At 61.2% G+C, this 20029-nt stretch overlaps 2 protein-coding genes and 1 long non-coding RNA gene across 4 annotated transcripts; 1 reads left to right on the forward strand and 2 right to left on the reverse strand.

Annotated features, from left to right (window-relative positions):
• Window positions 1-2003: 2003 nt before the first annotated feature.
• SNAI3 (snail family transcriptional repressor 3) lies at window positions 2004-7370 on the reverse strand. Its single transcript, XM_061134279.1, has 3 exons — window positions 7295-7370; window positions 3658-4278; window positions 2004-2182 (listed from the first exon to the last, which is right to left on the reverse strand). Exons 1-3 carry the CDS (start codon window positions 7368-7370, stop codon window positions 2004-2006), a joined length of 876 nt encoding a protein of 291 aa, XP_060990262.1.
• Window positions 7371-7562: 192 nt separating this feature from the next.
• On the forward strand, window positions 7563-9324 carry LOC133050152 (uncharacterized). The gene is made up of 3 exons (XR_009691541.1): window positions 7563-7801; window positions 8692-8778; window positions 9158-9324. It is a non-coding gene; the product is annotated as an uncharacterized LOC133050152 (long non-coding RNA).
• A 2710-nt stretch (window positions 9325-12034) lies between these two features.
• On the reverse strand, window positions 12035-19937 carry RNF166 (ring finger protein 166). 2 transcript variants are annotated; one of them, XM_061138359.1, is made up of 6 exons: window positions 19723-19937; window positions 15748-15904; window positions 14406-14518; window positions 13898-13997; window positions 13708-13815; window positions 12035-13048 (listed from the first exon to the last, which is right to left on the reverse strand). In XM_061138359.1, exons 1-6 carry the CDS (start codon window positions 19875-19877, stop codon window positions 12983-12985), a joined length of 699 nt encoding a protein of 232 aa, XP_060994342.1. In that variant the 5' UTR covers window positions 19878-19937; the 3' UTR covers window positions 12035-12982. The 2 variants fall into 2 exon arrangements, with proteins under 2 accessions (XP_060994342.1, XP_060994341.1); XM_061138358.1 differs by having other exon boundaries at window positions 13898-14012; window positions 19723-19933.
• Window positions 19938-20029: the final 92 nt, after the last annotated feature.

Genomic DNA, 20029 nt, shown 5'->3' on the forward strand with positions numbered 1-20029 from the left:
GTTCACATACTGAGGTCCTGACCCCCAGGAACCTCAGAACATGGCCTCATTTGGAAACCGGGTCTTTGTGGATGTTGTCAAGAGGAGGTCATCAGGCTGGGTCCTCGCCCAGTCTGACGGGTGTCCTTATAAAAAGGGGAAATCTGGATACAGAGACAGACACACACACGCGGGGAGACGGAGGCAGAGATGGGGGTGATGCTTCCACGAGCCACAGAACGTCAGAGGAGCCAGCAAAACAGGAGCTAAGAGAGGCCTGGGGCCCCAGAAGGGACCAGCTCAGCCGGCACCTCAGCCTCAGACTTCCGGCCTCCAGGCCTGTGGGGGTGTCATTCTCTGTGGTCTGAGGGCCCCGCTCTGTGAGTTTGTAACGGCCACCCCAGCAAAGGGCACCTTTCCTTCAAGTGAAGCGTCTGGTTCCTGCCATCTGTCCCTCGAGGGAGGCTGATTCCTGTGAGGGGAGCAGTGGGCCTGGGAACGCAAATGTGGCTTCCTCCAGGAGGGTCTGTGTTCTGTCAGCAGATACAGTCTGGTTCAGGCTGGAGCAGGGGCTCTCCTGGGTGGTTAGTTTCATCAGGGTCACCCTTGGTCCAAAGAAGCCCAAGGTCCAGTTTCCTCTGGCATGTCCCCAGGTACCTTCTGATGGCCATCATCAAACCAGCCACCTGGGGCCTGTCTGCCCCCTGACGTGTCCTTGGGGTCTGTGTGTGCAGAGCCAGGGGCGGTGTGGTCCTGTCACACAGGACATGGGAAGCAGGTCAGCAGGTCCAGTGGCTCAAGGCTGAGAGCGGGGGCCTCTGACACTTGCCGTGTGATTTCACTCTGGGAGCGGGACCGAGGTGCCTAACTCTGTCCCTTGGCCGGGACCAGCCCTCCTGCAGAGAGGAACAGGCGTCCCCTCCTGGTGTCAAGGACTCAACCCATCTCCGCCAGACTCAGGCTTCCTTCCTGGTTCCTGAACGCCACTCTCCAGGGTCTGGCACAGATGACTCAGACAAGCTGCCAAGAGGCCGGGCCAACCCAGCAGGTGACCGCCTGGGGTCTGGGGGTGAGGGAAGGCCACCCATGACAAGGAGATGGGGTCTCAGTGTCTGAGTCAGTTTGGGAAGCTGTGTGTCTGGGTGGGATCAAAGATCAGCTGTTCGCTGGTTTGAGGGTGCTGCAGCCTCAGGAGGGCACATGCAGGAGGCAGTCTGGACGCTGAGTGACGGGCTCGGGCCATGGGCAGGGGGCTGCAGTAAAACTGCGTCCGTGGTGGTCAGTAGAGATGCTGCAGGCACAGGATGGACTGTGCTCTGAGTTAGACTTTGAGGAGATAAATGCCCACCGCAGACAGGCGGCCTCGGCTGCCCTCTCACACCCTCACCCCATCCCTCGTCTGCACTGAACTGTCCCTGCGTCCTTCCAAGGGAAGGCACCCTGCTCACCTGGGGCTGCTGCCCTGGAAGCACCACATAGCTCAAGGCCCTTGCCCCTCGGTTTCCCGTACCCTGGCCAGAAGCCCGGATCATCCAGGCACCCTGCAGCTGCAGCAGCCTGTCAGAGCTTAGCCTCCTCCGCGGACTCGGGGGACTGGGTGAGCCTCAGAGGCCAGCGAATCAGGAGTGTGGGCTCTTTATCACCCCGAATCCACCCACCTCGGGGTCTCCTGCTGCTCCCTCCTCAGGACAGCCTAGTGAGGAGGAGGCAGGGGGATGCGGGTCGTGAGTGTGAGCCTGTGCACATGTGACATGAGACAGCTTGGCCCACCCCCAGGCAGGTGGAGGTGAGCCTCGAGGTAGCTCTGCCCACGGGTGGCCCACAGGGATGTGCTAGGCCCAGGTCAACCTGTCAGTCAGGAGCGGAGGGCACCCAGGGCAGCCCCAGCATCGTCAGCCTTGCTCGGGGGTCATCTGTGCCGGCTCAGCTCAGAGGTTCTCGTCCGTATGAGTGTCTTCCCTGGAGAGAAGCCCCTCACCTGGGCAGGGGAGGGCGCCGGACTCCTCGAGGATGCCCCTCCCCTCTCAGGGCGCACAGCAGCCAGCTTCCTCGTGCCGTGCCAGGAGCGCCATGCGGGAGAAGGTCTTGGCGCAGCGCTTACACCGATACTTCTTGGTGTCTGAGTGTGTCTGCAGGTGGGCCCGCAGGTTGGAGCGGTCGGCGAAGGCCCTGCTGCAGTGAGGGCAGGTGTAGGGCTTCTCACCTAGGGGAGCAGAGGGGACACTGGTGAGTGACCCTGCTTGCAGCAGCCAGAACACTGAGGAGGGCAGCCCCTGCCTCGTAAGTGAATAAGCTGTGCCCCACCCAGAGCTCAGCACCCCCACAGGGACTCCAATGCCTTCCTCCCCATCGCCCCCTCCCTCCAGATAACTGGTGGGAGTCCTCTCCACTCCTGCCCTCGGCCGAGGGGTCACGTGCCCGGTAACCTGGGCAAGACCTCAGCAGCTAAAACACAGACCTTGGCGAGATGGCTCTTCTGCTGGAGCTCCCCGGGACCCCTGCCACCAACCCTGGACGGGAGAGGTGATGCGAGCCTTCTGGCAGCTGTACCCGCCCCCCACCTCCCTCCCAAACCATGAAGGTGGCCGTGCACGGGGGGGCATGCAGGACCTGGAGCGTGCCCGTGTCCTCCAGGCCACCTCCAGTCAGGGCAACCAGGGATTTGGACAGAGTCCCTCTGCTGGGACCTTCTGTTAGGCCGACCCAACAGGTGTAAAAGGAAGGTCAGTGAGAGTCCTCTGTTCAGCTCTGTCTGTGTGGAGAGTCCTGCGGGGCCCAGAGCATCACATTCCCGCTGCCCGGCCTTCGTGTTCCCAGACCAGGGCGCTGACCCTTGACGGTGTGACGGGGCGCCCGGAGGGGGACATCCTCAGTGAGTGGTCAGGGAAAACCAGATGGATTTTCAGCCTGGGAAAAGGCTCCTACGAAGCCCTCCTTCCCGTCCCTCACTCAGTGTGACTCACAGGGCTGTGACCGAGGGTGAGGGAGGCCCAGTTAGGACAGTGTGTGGTGAGGCCTGCAGCTGCCTCTCTGTGCCTGTCTCTCTTTGACCGAGTGCTTCACGAAGCCCTGGACTCGAGAGGAAGAGTTCCCCAGGGCCGGGCCGGGCCGGGCCGGGCCCGCGCACTCTTTCTGGGCTGTTTAGTTTGTAATCCAGAGAGTGGAGACGCGGCTCCCGGCCCCACACCCCCTCCCGCCCGCCCCTCTTCTGCAGCACGTGTGCTCTGCGGCCACCCTCTCACCCAGTGGTGGGTTTGCTCCAGAGTAACTCCCAGCCCCCCGTCTCTGTCCCTCAGACAGACTGTGTGACCCCCTGGGGTCCTCCTGCCCACGCCAGGCCTTTCTGGCTCCTCTCCTTTCCTGCTCCTCCAGAATGTGGAAAGGCCACAGAATATGAGAAGTCAGGCCCCGCGGACGCCCTGTGCATCCCACCAGGTGTATGAGTTGTTTCTGGAGACAGGAATGTCCTCAAAAGGATGCCTCTGTGTCCTAAACCCGGGTACCTGTGAGTCTGGGGGTGTGGGCCTTTGAGCCGCAGCCTCAGGACACGGGGAAGTAGAAGCACTGTGTGTGCATCCATCCTCTTGCTTATGAAACCAGCCCTCTCCCCCACACCTCCCGCTTTGAGAGCCAGGCCTCACCCCGCCCCCAGCTGGCCCCTCGGGGGCCCACGTCTACCTGTGTGGGTCCGGAGGTGGCCCTGGAGCAGCCAGGGCCTGGAGAAGGCCTTGCCGCAGACGGCGCAGAGGCAGGGCAGCGTGTGCGTGCGGATGTGCATCTTGAGGGCGCCCAGGCTGCCGTACTCCTTGTCGCAGAACTTGCAGGTGAAGCAGCGCTGGGCCTGCAGGTGGCAGTGCAGCTGCTGATGCCCGGCCAGGGCGGCCGGTGCATGGAAGGACTTATGGCAAGGGAAGCCCCCCGGGGTGTGGGGGGCCCGCTCGGCCCCCGGCAGGCAGCAGCCCGGAACCTGGGCCCCGTCTGCGTTCAGGATCGAGGGCCAGCGCGTGGGCAGAGCCAGCAGTGGGGGCAGGTTGAGGTGGTTCACGCTGTCTCTGAGAGGTGCGCTGGGGGCCCGGCCAGCCCGATGGTCCTCCAGGCTGACTTCCAGGGGGCCTGGCCCTGAGGCCCTGCCAGCTTCCTCATTACACAGGAACGTGGGGAGGGGCAGGGAGACGTGGGCGACGACAGAGGTGAAGTCCCAGGGCCGGGGAGGGTCGCCAGATGTGGGCGGGGCTGCCTTGTCTGGGAGCACGAAGGGCACCACCAGCCCCCCGCAGGCCGAACAGGCACCACTGGCATCTAGAAGCAGGGCGAGGAGACAGTGCACGGTGAAGTCTGCGTCCCAGCGCTGCAAGTTCTCCAACCCGCCTTCCTGGCCCAATCCCACAACCAGGCCATTGGCAGCCCTGCGCAAAGGAGGTCCTCACCAGACAGAAGTGTGGGCCACTGGGCCAGAGCAGGAATCTCAGTTCCTCTTTAAAAACATGGACAGAGAAACATCTCACAGGGTCCCAGAACATCCCTCAGGGGCCAAGGGAGGCCCTCTGACACCCTGGGCAAGAAAGGCCCTGTCTCTGAGCCCCTACCCCAGCTCAGGGTCAGCTCGGAGCTCCGTCCTGTGGGCTCCCACGCAGCATTAATTCACAGCACTTGGCAGCAGGCCGATGTGTGTAAAATAGCTAATTAGCCTCCAGTCACCCCCGATCCCCCCTTGCCCATCGCAACACAGGTGCACACAGCCTCCTGCAGACACTCCTGGGTCAAAACAGGTTGTTCCAGCTGGTGTCCGCTGCCTCCTGGGTCGGCCTGCCCTCAGGCTGTGGGCCAGCATGCCTCATGCTTGACCCAGGGGGCAAAAGCCCCCAGAGTAAACAAGTTAGGAAAGTAAGAGTTCAATTCTACACATCCCCAAAGATCAAATCTCCAAACAGCTCTCAATCTATTTCTTATTTCATGTGTTGAAATAAATCTTTGGCCCCATTTCTATGTCCACGCTATTGCTCTGGGTTGAGAAAGACAGACCATAAAATGGGGAAAATATTTGCAAATCCGATATCTGATGAGGAATTAGAGTCGGGACCATATAGGGAAACCTTGCCCTCAACAATGAAACAACAAATAATCCATTTTTTAAATAGGTAAAGAATCTGAATAGACACTTCTCCAAGGAAGACATACACATGGTCAATAAGTGCCAGAAAAGATGCTCAATGTCCTTAGCCTGCAGGGAGATGCAGGTTAAAGCCACAGTGAGGTGCCACATCATACCCACTAGGATGGCTAGAATTAAAAATAGACCATTAGACATGTTGATGAGGATGCAGAGAAATGGAAAAGTGAAGGAAATTTCCCACCCTCCACTCTCTCCTGACTTCACCGGTTTTCCACTGCAGTCTTCCCAGTGATAACATCAACACACCAGTTTCCTGTCCTTCCAGAAATGGAGGCTGGACAGTGACCAGCTAAGAGGTGAAGTCCAAGGAATTTCTGGAGACAGCACTGGGGTGCCCAGAGAGTCTAAGGGCCCTTGTATAGGAAGAGAGTCACCTTAAGTCTCTGAGGCTCAGCCACTACCCAGGCCCCAGGTGCCACCATGGAGCCAAACCCTATCTGGGGGCCAGTGTTGACCCCAGTGGGAGGGCAGGGGAGAGGCAGCCATCTGCTGGGTGCTTGTGACTGCATGCTCCTGTTAATACTTTTCTTTTTAGTTAATTAATTACTTTGGTTGTGCTGGGTCTTAGTTGTGGCACATGCGGTCTTAGTTCCCTGACCAGGGATTGAACCCAGGCCCCATGCATTGGGAGCACAGAGTCTTAGCCACTGGACTGCAGAGGAGTCCCTCTGTTAATACTTTAAATGTTTCCCCATATGTCCTGGGTTAGCTAGATTGTTTTATTCATCCTGTAGCTCAGATTCCTGGGAGAAGAGACTTAAGTTCCCTTCTGGCTTCAGGGGTTCCCTGGGGAGGCCTAAAAGGGCACTTATTGAAAAGTAAAGAATGGGGGACCCCAAATCCAGCATCTCAGGTCTATGCTAGGGTAACTGCCTGACAGAAAGAGGATCACCACAGCCACTTGGCTTCAGGAAGCTGGTGCTACAAGGACGAGGGAGGGGGTGGGGAGCAGAGCACTGGTGGCTCTGAGGCTGCTCCCTGACCGTCAGTCACTGGGCCTTGGGTGGCTGCGGGGTCTGCACTGATGTAAAGTGGGGTGCCTGTGACACTGGACTCTAGACAATGGTTTTTCAGCCTTTAAAGCCATGACCCATGTGAATTATGTGTTCTGTCATACATGTATATCCAAAAGAAAAGTTTCCTTTACTGTCTGCATTGCACTCTGATGGTTTCAGTTCTTTTTTATTTTATAAAGTTGCTGGTGGTGACTCAACAGGATTTCTAAATGTGAAGTTGAGGATCCCAGTTCTAAACGCTGCCCACTGGTGGCAGCACCCGCCCCCCACCTCCAGCCTGGACTCTCTCTCCCTGCTGCCAGTCCTGAGTGGGCACTGACTATGTGCTCTAGTCTCCACAATGTCCCTCCTCCCCACTCTGGGACAGCAGTACCCCAGAGGGTCTTCACCCCAAGAAGCTGTGGAGCTGGGAGCATCTCTGACCACTCTGGAGAGGCCTTTGCCCTGGGACCTCCACGTGTCCTGACCGTAAAGGCAGTGGGGATGAGTGCCCAGGCCTGGTTGCTGGATGCCCGTTTCCCCACCTGGGTGAGGACTGTCCTCCCTTAGTCCACCCTATCTTGGGCAACCTTCTCTAGGGTGAGGGGAGGTGGGAAGGAAGGAGACCTCCAGGAGGGGTGAGGAGGCATTGGAGAGGGCCCAGCAGACTACTGGGCGAGCTGGGCCTTGGCACCACGGGCCCCTGGGTCATTCTTCCCGCCCTCTCTGCTCACCACCCAAGCCAGGATGCTCTGGGGGCCCTTGGAGAGCAGCCTCGTCGTCTCTCTTCGCAATATCTGTGGGGCTTTCTCAAATATCCTGCCCCAGGAAGATGGCCCTGGGGTCCGCTTTGCTAGGATGAACATGCCAGGCAATAGCGAAGAGCCTCAGAGTGACTAGGGGCCTGGAAACTTATCTAAGTGGACAGAGAATCCTCACCCACTCTGCCTGACGCGAGGCCGAGGTTCCTAAAGTGCATAAGGCTCCCGCGGGACACCTTCCTACCTTCATCCCCGTGGTCCCTCCTCCCACCTGAGGCAGGTGTCCCGGCTCCCGGGGGTGGGGGTGGGGGTGGGGGGGAGGCGTCTCCCCTCTTGCCCCTCGGGAGTCGAGCCCTGGGCGGGGCAGGGAAGCGCGCAGCCCCTACCTCTCTGCGTCTCCAGCTGCCCGTAGTTGGGGACCCTGTGGCTGGAGTGCGTCTTCACGAGGAAGGAGCGCGGCATGGTGCCCTCGCGCGGGTGCCGCTGAGCGTCCGCCGGCGCCCGCGGGCTGCGCGGCCCGCAGGTGCCTGGAGGGTCAGGTTATTAGCATAGCGCGCCGCCTCGGCCAACCAGCGCGCGGCGCGGCCGGGGCGGGGCGGGGCCGCGGGGCGGGGCCGCGGGCCACGCCCAGGACAGGTGCGCGGGCCGCGGGGGAGGGAGCGCGTGGCTGCGTGTCCAGCCCACGGGACTTCCCTGGCGCGCGCCGTGAGTCACGCCGACCCCGAGACCTGGCGCGCCCACTCGCCGTGGACTGAAGGGCGGAGGTCAGGGCTGGGCGGAAGCCGAGCTGGGCTCAGTCCACCCTGTGGTGGGAGCGTGAGCCGAGTCCAGCTTCGGAGAACCTGCTCCAGCCAGTTATAAACCCGCCCCGCCTCCTGCGTAAACCCGCAAAGGTAGGTTTGATGAGCGCCAGCCCCGAACTCCAGAGCTGACCCTGCTGACCCACTAGAGTGGTGACCAGGGGCTCGACCGACCTCGGGGAGACTGTCCCTCTCCCAATGGGAGGGGGCCCAGAAGAGACAGTACTTTAGCAGTTGGCTCAAGAAAGCTCATTTGGTGGGAGGAAGGACACTGCCTGGCATTCTGGAATTCCGAGGGCTCAGACAGGCAGCTGTGGGAAGTGGGGTGAGAGGGCACCCACTGTTGCAGCCCAGACTGTGTGGTCCAGGCAGCCTCACCTTCTGTGTCTTTTGGAGTTTTCAGTGCCACCGACAGCCGGCCATGCCTGCATGTCTGGTACCTTCTGATGTGGACATTTGATGAATTCAGGGGTCCGTCTCTGGCGGGGGTGGAGGAACACACTGCCAGGCCCCTGAGAACCGCCAGGCACTTCCCTGTCTGTGCAGCAGACCTGCCTTGAAAGGTGCAGGCACCACCTGCAGCCTGGTGCTTTGCCAGCCAGGAGCCTGGGGGTGAGTGGAGTTGGTGAGGAGTCCACAGAGGAGCCTCAGAGAGACATGGGGAGGGAGGCCTGAGTCACACCAGGTCGTGTATGCCTTCAGTTTTGCGGAAAAGAAAACATGCTGAGTTAGGTGGCAGTGGGACTGGGACCGGGGTCGGCACTTCCGGCCTCATTCAGGGTGTCTGTTGCTTGGTTAGGGCTCATGGAAAAACAGACAGGTGGGGCACAGATGGAAGATGTCTGTCTCTCCCATCACCTGGCTTACCACCGGGTTGCCACTCGCATGCATTTCAGAGAACATGTGGCTGCCTTCTGCTTGTGTGTTTCTCCCATGGCCTCAAGCTTTCCGTGTGTACTTTCCCTTCCTTTTTGTCTTCCCAGACGTAGATAACACTTGCAGATACCCGGACCAGCCCTGGACCCACACCGTCTTTCCTTGCCCAGTAAACCACTGTGTGGCTGCCCCAGGTTGACTTTAGTCCCTAGAGGGACTCGCGCACTCCCATGGAGAACCGACCAATCTCATCCAAGAAATGCCCCAGGGATTTCGAGGACCCTAGAGCACCTCTGGGGTGGGGGTGCTCCTTTCCGAGGGCTGCCATGAGCAGTGACCCAAAGGGAAGTTTGAGGTCCCTGCCTATTGCTCAGAACTGCCCTCCTGTGGTCACACAGACTCCCTGTTCGCTGTGACTCACAGGGTTGTGTCCGGGCCAGCCTGGAGTAGGACTCAGAGGAAAACCCGAGTGCCGGCCCTGTTTGCCCCTGTGCAGCCCTGGGAGGTCGGTGGCAGTACCCCCTCACCTTGGTCTGTGTCCTCTGTCTTCAGTATGGCCACCTTGCCTTGCAGCTAGGCCTCATGCTGCGCTGTCGGAAGCCCACTCCCCCCAGCCTCCTGGAATGGCACTCCCCATCAGAGCAGGACCTGCAGGGACCCCAGGGTCTGCCCTTGACACTTGGAGATGTCTGCTTGTGGCCACCTGCCCGCTTGCCTCTATCAGACACTGAGCCAGCAGAGCCCAGGTAAGATTGTTACAATTCCTTCTACATTGGTGTTTTCTTTCTTTTACAGGTATGTTTTGTTCTTTTCTGTGCTTTACAATGTGACTCTGGGCTTGTGCATCTGTATTCCGTTGAGCCTGGATTTTCTACTAACTGGGCTTCCTGGCCCAATGTGTAAAGCCCCTCCATGTTAGATGCAGCCCAAGGGCTGAAGAGGTGGGACGCTCTCGCCCTCCCCCACAGCACCTGGGTGAGGTTGGGTCTGTGGTCGGGGCTCAGCAGTACCTGTCAGATTACATGGAAAAGTGTCAGGTGTGGTCCAGGCATGCCCTTCCCTGGGGATCTCTCGAGTGTAGACACCTGGATGAAGGTACCTGGCCCCGCGGTGGGCCTGGCTCTGGGGCTCAGAATGACACTCAGAACCTGGCCTTGCAGCTGGGGCTCGGCTGTCCCAGCACTCAGGGCACTTGCCCTGGTGGCGTGGCCCCTGTGCTGGTGTGTGGCGTATTTGTCATAAGGGCTTGACTGTGATAGCCTGCCTTGGAGCATCCTCGTGGCTGTCCAAAGTCACGGACCCAGGGCTGTGGCTCAGGCTGGTGGCCAGTGTGTGTGTGGCCACCCCCAGAAGGGGCTCACAGCTGCGGACAGCTGCAGGCTGTTAGAGGTGATACTGGTTCCTGAGTGGGGGGAGGGGCCCACACGCTGTGTGACGTGGGGTTTCTGGGAGGGGACCTGGCCACACACAGCTGTGACCCGCAGTAGGTGCGTCTGCAGGTGCTGAGCCTCACAGGCGATGTGGGGCTGAGGAGGGACACACATGTGCATGTGTCAGTACTCAGGTGTGTGCAGGCCTGCACTCTGGCGTGCACACGAGGAACGCTGCAGGAGCTGTTCCGGGTGTCACTGCAGTCGGGCTTCCACAGGTGGGCCGGGGTTTGCAGGGGAGTGTCTGCTGGTGCACAGCCGAATTCCAAACTCTGGGCTCCACAGCACTCTCTCAGAGCCCCTTCCCCATCTGGGCCCTCGTTCCTGGCGGCTTGTGGGAGAGGCTGGAGGGCCACGGGGCATGGCTCTCTTCTCTGTGATCGCGAGGGCAGCTCCTCCGGGGTCCTGGCTCTGGCAGCTGGCTGGGCCAGAGAACAGGGCTCATCACGGGTTCTGGGCACGGAAGCTCGCTGCCGGCAGGTGTCGATCACACGCTGCTGGGGATGTGTTCTCAGGCCCACTGTGTGGAGGTGTCTTTGGGCCTGTCAGTCCCCGCCGTCTTGTGGTGAGGCAGTTCAAAGCTCCTTCCAGGGAGTACGTTTCGTGGCAGCCGTGCGGTGCTCGGGTATGTCGGAGAGAGTCCAGAAGGAGGCGCTGCAGCCTGGGCATCACCCCCGGGGACTGCCAGCCTGCTGTGGCTGGGAGCCCTTGGTCGTGTGCTGACATGGTGGGTGCTGAGACCTCTACAGGGCGAGACCTGGGGACAGACACCTGGGCGTCGCTTCCTCGAGGGCACTGTGACGTCACGACCTGCTGAGGCTGCCCCAAGGCTGCCCCTGGGACTCTGTGGGCACCAAGGGTCGTAACGGGCACGTGAAAGCAGCTCCGTCCTCCCCAGGCGGCCTGTGGGTGGCTGACCAGGCTGGCTGTGTCCAGGAGGGGAGAACGTAGCTGCTGCCAGCTGAACTGGGGCTGGGACATGGGCCCAGTGACCCCAGAACCACATGTGTCCCGAACACGATGTGCTGGCAGCTCCGGGGGGGGGGGCGGGTGGGGTGGGGTGGAAGCGACAGGTCCTGGACGGGGGCAGGGTGGCCAGCCCCAGAGGGGTCAGCACTGCTGATTGCCGGGGGCAGGGGAGGGTCAAGGCGGAGTAAGGCACTGGGCTGGTGGGGGGAGGATGCGGGGCAGCGTCTGCACCTGGCCTCTGGAGCTGGGTGGTCCCTGCGCTGCCCCCGCTGGCTCCATGCCCTAGGGGACTGGCCAGGGCCACCCCGAGGATCCTGTACCTGCACACAGGGGGCTGAATCCCAGCCCCTCGGCCTCCTGCAGGAGGGGGACTTTGGCCACACGCTTCCTTTCCCGCCAGCCCTGGGGAAGCTGAGGCTGGGCCTGGGTGGCCCCTGGGACCACGTCACGGCCTCTTCCGGAAGGCAGCAAGAAGGACAGGCTGGCAGGTGGCATCCGTGGCCAGTGGGGTCAGAGGGTGCTCAGTGGGGGTGGGGTGCTGGTGGCTTCTGAGGAAGGCTTTCTATAGCGGCTAACTGTGCCCCAGGCAGGACGGTCCTTTCGTGGAGGCCTCTGCTTGTCAGCCCTACCACAGTCTGCGGGAGCCTCACCTTCTCCTGAGGGGCAGGGTCCAGGGCACAGGCAGGGGAGGCAGGCAGGGACAGCTCGGCAGGGCACCAGGACCCTGACCACACGGGGTGCTTGTTATGTTTTAAAGGCCTGTGGTGACTTGGAAACAGCAGGGGGTCCTGGCACTGACATTGGCCTGAGACCACCGTCCCTGGATGGATGTCTGAGAGGAGGGCCAGCTCCTGGGCTGGGGAGTGAGGGCACATGCTGAGGGCACAGCCTGGCAGGCTGCCTGGGGAGGCCGTGGGAGCCTCTGAGGTGGAACTCCTTGGGGACGGACATGTGCCCACAGGCCTGCAGCAGAGGACGGTCTCCTGACCCCACTCCAGCCCTCTGCTGTTAATATTTGCTGAAGGAAATGCACTGGTCAGGCCGCTTGAGATGCTTTGAAACGTTTTATTTAAATTTTTTTTTTTTAAAGACAGCAATAATTTATGCCAGAAACCAAACGAAGGTGCTAGTGAGCGTTTTCTGGCCTGACCAGCCACTGCCCCGGCCCCCGCGTCCTGCCACCATTGTGGGTGGCCCTGCCTGGGGCAGGAGGTGGTCAGCTTCAGAACAGTGACAGCGGGGCTGAGGCCGGGACCGGGTGGGAGGCCAGGAGCAGACCCGGCTGCCTCCGCAAGTGGCCAGGCACTGGGATTTCTTCTGGCTGTTATCACCAGCCAGAAGACTGGGACCCTGGGGAACAGCGAAGTGACCTGGGGATGTGGTCACCTTGGTCCCCACGCACAGCCATTGTCCTGTCTCTCTCCTTCCCCCACCTATCCCACAACTGTTTTTGTTTTTTTTAAAAAATATAATTTTGTAAATGTTCCATAAAAATACTATTGTTCCTAGTCAAACACAGATATTGCAATATGAAGGGTAACTGCTCTGTCTTTGCTCTAGAAAACGTGAAAAGGTCATCACACCGGATAATATAGAAAAGTGCGGAACCTCTAGGTATCACAAAAGCCAGTACCGAGCGCGCAAGGGGGAAGCGTTGCCAGGTGCTGGGCCAGGCCCCTGTGCATCCCTGCTGGGTGGCAGGGCCTGCGGACGTGGAGGGGCCTGAAGGGTCCTCTCGGCAGGGAGGACAGCATGGCTTTGAGACACGGACAGGGGCCGCACTCTGCCCCAGTGGCTGCCCCGCGAGGCCACCTGCTCAGCCCGAGCACCGAGGAGCCAGTGGCGCTCAGCAGGAGCGCAGGCGGTGGGGACGCGGCCTCTCCTCTGGCAGCGATGTGGTTCTGCCCGGCCCTCGGGGCGCCTTCCCAGGCGGGTCTGGGCGCAGGAGCCGGCGGGCTCTGTCCTTGGAGGTGGGGAGGCTCAGCCAGTGGTGGCACCGTCAGTTCTCAGAGAGAGACAGGGCCAGGGCGGCCTGGAAGGCGGCCTCTTCGTCGATGCTGTAGTCCTGGAAGACAGGGGCGGAGCTGGGCGGGACGCCGTGGTCTCTCAGGGCCAGCCCCGCCCGGTCACCTCAGACAGACCGGCGTCCAGTCCCCCCGCCCTGCCGCCATTCAGCCCTCACGGTCATGGGTCCCGGGCACCTCATGGCAACCAGTTGGGGATGGTCTGGCTGCCCTGAAGTCCACACAGCAACTGCCTTGAGAACACTGCGCCCAGTGATGGAGGGCTGGACAGACTGTGCACGGTGGATGCAAGTAACAAGAGCTGTCCTTTCCCCCCAGATTCAAGGACCAAGTGTGGGCGGAGCAGAGGCAGGACCCTATGAGGCCGGGTGCCTGGAGGCTGGCAGGGGACGGGAAGAGTAGGCCTGGGGGCGCACAAGAGGGGAGTGTCTGCAGGTGGGATGTGGCTCTTGCCCAGTGGGCTTCGGAGGGGCCTGTCTCCAAGGAGGGTCTGTGTCCCCAGGCCTCAGTGCAAAACCAGGGAGATGGTGCCCCTACGATGGCACCTCCCCCAGAGGAGCCCCGAGTGAGGAGAGCTGGTTGGCCTGTGGGTGAGGGGCCCACTCTGCACAGCCCAGAGCCCCCAGACCTCTGCCTCTAGTGGCCCTGCAGACCCGCCCACCACCAGCACTGCAGGGCAGGGGGAAGGCGGGTCACCCACCACGAAGGTGTCGTAGGAGAACTTGTGCCTGTGGAGCAGGTGTTGCAGGAAGTTGGCGCTCTTGTAGCTGGGGTCACCCCAGGGCATGGCCGAGCAGATGGGACACACCTGGGACAGAGCCAGGAGGCGGGGGGTGAGTCCATGGGGCCGTGTGTGTGGGGAGCAGGGTCCCAGGGGCGGGCGGGCTTACCACGCGGTTGGGGTCGCTGCGGTGGTTGTCCACGCAGTGCTTCACCAGCTCCTGCTGGTCCAGATTGCGGGCGCCACAGTAAGGGCAAGCAAAGGTGGACCTGTTGGGGACGGCGCTGGGCCGGGGCGGGGGGTGAGTGGCGCTGCCCCCCTTCCTACGGCCCAGCCGGCTTGCCCTCCCCCACACCGTGGGCCCTGCTGTGGTGGAGCCCCTGCCCTCCTTTGCACGTTCCACCAGGAGCTCCCATCTAGTAACTCCCAGTCTCTCCTTCCTCGACGAGGCTGCGCGCCCAGAGTGGTATCTGTCCGGCCCCAGCCTAAGGACTGCGCTCCCCACTGGGGGGTGACAGGTGGGCTGGGCCAGGCCCTCCTGGGTCCCCTCCTGCAGGGGTTGAGGCCCTCCGCAGGGGGCCCAGCAGCCCTCCCACCTCCTCAGGGCGGAGCCACACTGCCCACCCTGTGACATAGGCCAGAAAGTGCCCACAGAGGATGACCTGTGCGGGGCCTACCTGGGGATGGGCTGGGACGTGGGCACCACGGGGACGAACTTGGGACAGTTGGCCATCTGCTCCTGGACCTTCACACAGGAGGACACGTGCACTCTCATCTTGGCCAGTGTCACCTGGGAAGAGAAAGGGCAGGGTCAGGGGGTGGGGGCTGGGCCCCTGGTTCCTGACACCCTGGCCAGCACCCCGGCTGAAGGAGGCCGATGCACCCAGGGCTGCGGAGCTGCACCCAGAAGCAGGCGCTCACAGCTCACGCTGTGGTCATGCAGGGGGCCTTCAGGGAGCAGCCCTGACGGGGCCCCTGGGGAGCTGGGGGACATGGGAGGGTTGTTTGTTTAATTGATTGATTGATTTGGCTGCTCTGGGTCTTAGTTGCCCCACTGGGATCTCTAGCTGGGCCTTGTAGGATCTAGTGTCCTGACCAGGGGCCGAAGGTGGGCCCCCTGCATTGGGAGCGTGGAGTCTTAGCCACTGGACCACCAGGGATCCCATGGGAGGGTGTTTATTTGTGAAAAGTTACCCCTCATAACGGGAGCCAGCAGACAAAATTCTAGGCAGTCAGATGTGCTGAAAACTCCTTATCAAGAAGTAGGAAAGCAAACGTGACACAACCTTCTCGGTTACCAGGTTGCCCACTCTGGCCAGAGGCGGAACTGGCTCAGAACAGGGCAGGGCAGGGGAGTGCTCGCTCTCCAGGGCAGGGGCCTCTAGGAGTGCCCACCAGGAGCCAGAGGTACAGGGGAGGGCCTCCTGACACCAGCCTGGCCCCCCTTTGCCCAGGGCTGGGGACACTGCATGAGGCCTGCCCCTCTGATCCCACTTGTGTGGAAAGAACCACAACACAGAACAAGGGCGGGGGTGCCTCACGCTGCTCTTAGGCTGGGAGGGAGGGGCATGAGAGCCTGAAGGAGGCCCCTGGACATTCAGATATTTGACCCGGAGGACAGAGCAACCAGGGCCGCTTCCTACTGTGGTAACTCAGGAGAGTTAACCTGAGCAATTGTGGAATCTGAAAACCTCACTTCACGTTCTGCTCCCAGGCTGGGTCCCTTGCGAGGTGGTGCGCCTGCCTGCAGGAAAAGCAGTGTGGGGCAGGCTGGGGAGCTCGGGTGCTGCAGGGACTGGTGGGCCTGGGCCTGCCTCAGTCACCGCCTGCAGTCCGAGGGTCACTGGTGTGTTAGGCTGTGTCTAGGGTGGGCTCAGCTCAGCCCCCATCCCCGCATCAGCCACAGCCTAGAGCCCAGGCCACATTCGGGAAGTGAGTGGAGCAGCAGGTTGCTCAACAGGACTGGGGGGTGGCCTGCGCCCGGTTCCCCTGCACACCTGCTAGGACCCTAGCCAGTACCTTCTTACTGCAGCCTCGGCAGGGCGCCTTGTAGGATGCGAGCTGCTTCTCCACGTGGGCAGCCTTGTCCACCTTCTTAGGGTCGAAGGGCAGGCGGCACAGTGGGCACAGCGGGGACGGCACCTGCAGGCAGGGCTGGAGGCACTCCCCACAGAACCTGCAGGGGGGACACGGGCCTGAGGGCTGCACGCCCCTACATCAGCGGGTGCTTCTGTGCGGGGCCTGCAGGCGGGGTGGGCACCATCTGGCTGAAAAATGGCCCTGTCCCTGCCCCATCATGGGCTCCTGAGCTGCAGCCGTGACCCCCTGTCCTGTGCTAGCCACCAGACTTGGTCCCAGCAAGAGCACTGGTTGTGGGAGGGCCAGGGCCCACCTTGCCTATCTCACTGCAACAGGTGATGACAATACCTCGGGGGCTCCAGAACAGCGTGGGAGACCCTGGAGGCCCTCCACCCACTAAGTCTGGGGGTAAAATCACTAACCCCCAGTGCTGAGAGGAAACCACAGGGCCCCAGGGCCCAGCACTCACTGGACGGAGCAAGGCCAAGGCTGGCCAGAGAGCGTCACCAGTCTTGGGACATGCCCTGTCCCTAGGAAAGCAGGCCTCTGGCCCGGCCTGAGCAGAGGCAGGGTGGCAGAGGGGCTGTGCCCAGGCACCCAGGCTCCTCTTGGCTCTGAGCTCTTAGCCATGTCTCTGGAGATGCCGTGTTCTGCACCTGAGGGTGCTTGGCCACAGCAGCTCATGTTCATAACCAGCCCTGTGCTGCGGAAGAGCACACGCCGCAGGTCGAACACTCTCAGCTGGGGGACAAGAGGGACCAAGAGCCTGATCTCAGGACCAGCTCAGTCTGGCCTTGTAGGAAGTGTCGAGGTGTCTGCTCAGCAGACTGGAGCCTCGTCCACAGCCCATAGGCTTAGCCCCGCGAGAAAGGTGGCAGCTTGGCGGCCTGCACAAACCCTGCCGGGCATCGGGGTGTGCCCTGTCCCGCGGGGGTCAGGCAGGTGGGGCTGCGGGCATTTCTGGGGGCACAGACGGCCCGGCTGAGCACAGGCCCCCATCCTTCCGCCTCAGATTTTCACCTCTTCTCAGGAAGAGGCACCCCAGGTGATCCAGAGGCCCTTCTCCTGCATGCTGGCTTCCATGCAGCCACCTGTGTGTGCTTTCAGTGAGGGGATGTGTCCCCTGAGCCTCAAGGAGCTGGAGGAAGCTCACGGAGCACCAGGCTGAGGGTGTGCTCAGGACAAACCGGCCTCGGGTCAGGAGAGGGGCGCTTGGTGGGGAGGGGAGGCAGGGAAGCTGCGGTTCCAGAAGCAGGACGAGCCCCGCCTGCCACACTGCCATCTCGTGTCTTACTCCCTGAGGAGCCGGGGACAGAACGAGGTGCAGCGTGGCCCCTGCCCTCACAGGCACATGGAGACCTGGTTGGGGCGTTGGGGGCAGCCTGTCAGCTGGCCGAAGCCTCTTCTGCGTGGGCCCATCGCTCCAGTGCTGCCCCCACTGGTCACCCCCTGCACAACACAGGGGAGCCGCCTGGGACCCAAGCCTCTCAGGCCACTGAGCTGGTGGACAGAGGCCTTGCAAACTGAGCAGAGAAGCCCGCTCCAGGCTAGTATATGCTTAGCAGTCCCAGGTCTCTGCAGGCACTGGCCCATGGGTGCTGGGGGCTGTGGCCGCAGAAGAGGCCTCAGTTAGAGGGGCTGAGAGGCTGGCCTGGCCCAGCAGCCTGAGCTCCAGCCTCAGCTTTGCTGCGCACCTGGGAACTGCCCTCGGTCACCGTGATCTCCTTTTCCTTGCACAGGAAGAGGAACAGCACCTGTCTCCCAGGACTCTGCAAGCAGGGAGCACTCAGAAAATGTCTGTTACCACCATTCCCTATGGATCTCCTTATGCATGAGTGTACTAGTTTTTCTACAACTTCTGTTCATTAACAGACTGCACGTGGGGACACTTAAGTGGGGGACAGTGTGATGGCACTGACCAGAGAGGGCGACAGAAGAGGCACAGTGGCTGGAGGCAGCCCAGGCAGAACTCTGGCCCAAATACACTGGCACTAGGGGAGGCTTCGTCAGAGCATTAGAAACAGCCAGGTGGCTTCTGGTTCCAGATGCGGCTTACTGCCCAGGGCATCCCCTGAGTGTGACAGATTACTGGCTTCCTCTGGGGACTTCCTGGGAGTGCTTCCACAGTCTCTACCAAGGAGCCCCCTTGCCTCTGGGCTCCTGCTGGAAAGCTCTCCCTGTGACCTGTCCCCTTTTGTCTGGTGCTGGAGCAGTAATCCAGGCCCAGGCAGGGCTGCTGTCACATCCAGAAAACCTATTTTGTGGAAGGAAACTGCTTAGTCAGGTAGCTGTGGGGTGAGGCAAATAACCAGACCACCAGCAGACTTTTTAAAAGGAAAGGTGTGTCTTTAAATCTTTCATATTTGTTTGTACACACGCCTTCAAAACATCGGACAAGAAACTTATGGAAAGTAAGCAGCAGAGATAAACAGCCAGTAGGTTTACATCAGCAGGTAGAGTCAGGAAGAAAATATTTCTAAGGCAGAAGCTGAAGAAGAGGCTGCTGCAGGACCAGCCTCAGGAATAGGAGAAGAGGGGTCTGATTCTGCCAAGAAAAGTGTGGGGAGAGGGTATTATAGAAGAATATGCTTTCACAGCAGTTTGTGTAGTTCTGTATTCTAAAAAGACTATTTGGGAAAAAAGCCTTGTGTCTAGGGCTGGGCGAGTGTTGATAGAAATCCTAAGCCCAGGAAAGGCTTTCTAAAATTGGGCCCCAAGACAAGCTCTGCAGCTCTCTCAATGATCGGCTGGAAGAAGCTGAACACACTGTGACAACACCCACTGGTGTGTGTTGACGAGAGAGGTGCTGTTCAAAAGCTGCCCCTGCCAAAATGTCACAAACAGCATGAAAAAGTGAGGCACAGTGCCTTCAGGACTAGTCAGCAGCACTCTCCCAGGGTGCGCAGGTGGGTGTCTGTGCCGCCTGCACTGTGTGTGTGTAAAGGCTTCCCGACTCCTGACACAGTCCTGCAGCCTGAGGATACACAGCATACACACCTAGCAGTTCCAGTTTCCTCTTTGCATCAAGAACCTCCTAGGCCAGCTGCCTTTGTTTGCAAAATGTTCTGGGGCCTCCTGCTATCCTGGGTGCACCTTGGCCCCACCTCCTCAGCAGCTCTGCGGGCAGCCAAGCCCTCCTGCCCCCTTCTCCCACCCTTTTAATTTCACTCAAGAGCTATGTTATTCAGCCTTCTGGAGAAATGGAGACCACACACTCTGATCTCAGCCCGCCCCCCGCCCCCCAACCAGGTTGGCAGCTCCCAGAAGACATGAGTGCAGCTCTCTGCTGGGAGAAGAGCCACATCCTCCGGTTTGTGTTCCTGAAACAACTGGCCCTGGCGCAGCTTGATGTGTGGCATCTGGTCCACCGAGGGCCAGCCTGCCTGGCTGCTCAGTGCCCCATGGTGACCCAAGTTCTCCATCACAACAAAACAGCACCAGACTCCAAGCAAGCATTTGTCCAAACTTTAGGGAACTCCTTTCCTCTGCAGTCACGATAAGCTGACAGCGGATCCAAAAAATAGTTGACAGCAAAAGCCATAAAGCATTTATTTACAATTGCCCACCCCAGTCTCCAGGAGACCAGGTGGAAGGCGACCGGCACAGATGTCGCGCCCGCTGCCCTTTGAGTTCCCAGGGAGGCCCGCCGAGGCGGTCAGCGGCTCCTGGCACCCGAGATCGGGCAGAGCTGCAGGTCGGCCCTGTCTGCCGACGGGGTGATTGGGGTCGAGCGCCCGGGGCGGGCGGGCAGGACGCTGGGCTGAGGCGGATGGACGTGCCCAGAGGGCAGAAACGGCGCTGCGCGTGAAGCCCCTCGCCCCCCAAGTCCTCGCGCGCTGGGACTGCACTGGGGTGGCCTAGACCTCCCCGCGGCGGCGCCCGACCCCGCGGCCTCCCGGAGGCCAGCGCACTCACGTGTGGCCGCAGCTGCCGATGGCCACGGGCCGGTGGTAGACTTCCAGGCAGATGGGGCAGCTGTACTGCGCCTCCAGGGCGCTGTCGCCGCCCGCGGGCCCGCCCGGCGGCTGTCGCTGCTGAGCCGAGCCCACCAGGCTGCGGAACATCGCCATCCCCGGGCTCGGCCGGCCGCCGCCGCCGCCCCTGTCCCGGCTCGGCCTGAGCGTAACGGCCGCGCCGGCGCCGAGTTGACGTCAGAAGGAGCGCCCGCCCCCGGTTCGAGCGTCACGGCTGCGTCGGCGTCGTGTTGACGTCATAGGGAGCG

This window comes from Dama dama, chromosome 4, assembly GCF_033118175.1.
Source record: "Dama dama isolate Ldn47 chromosome 4, ASM3311817v1, whole genome shotgun sequence".
Lineage (NCBI taxonomy): Eukaryota > Metazoa > Chordata > Mammalia > Artiodactyla > Cervidae > Dama > Dama dama.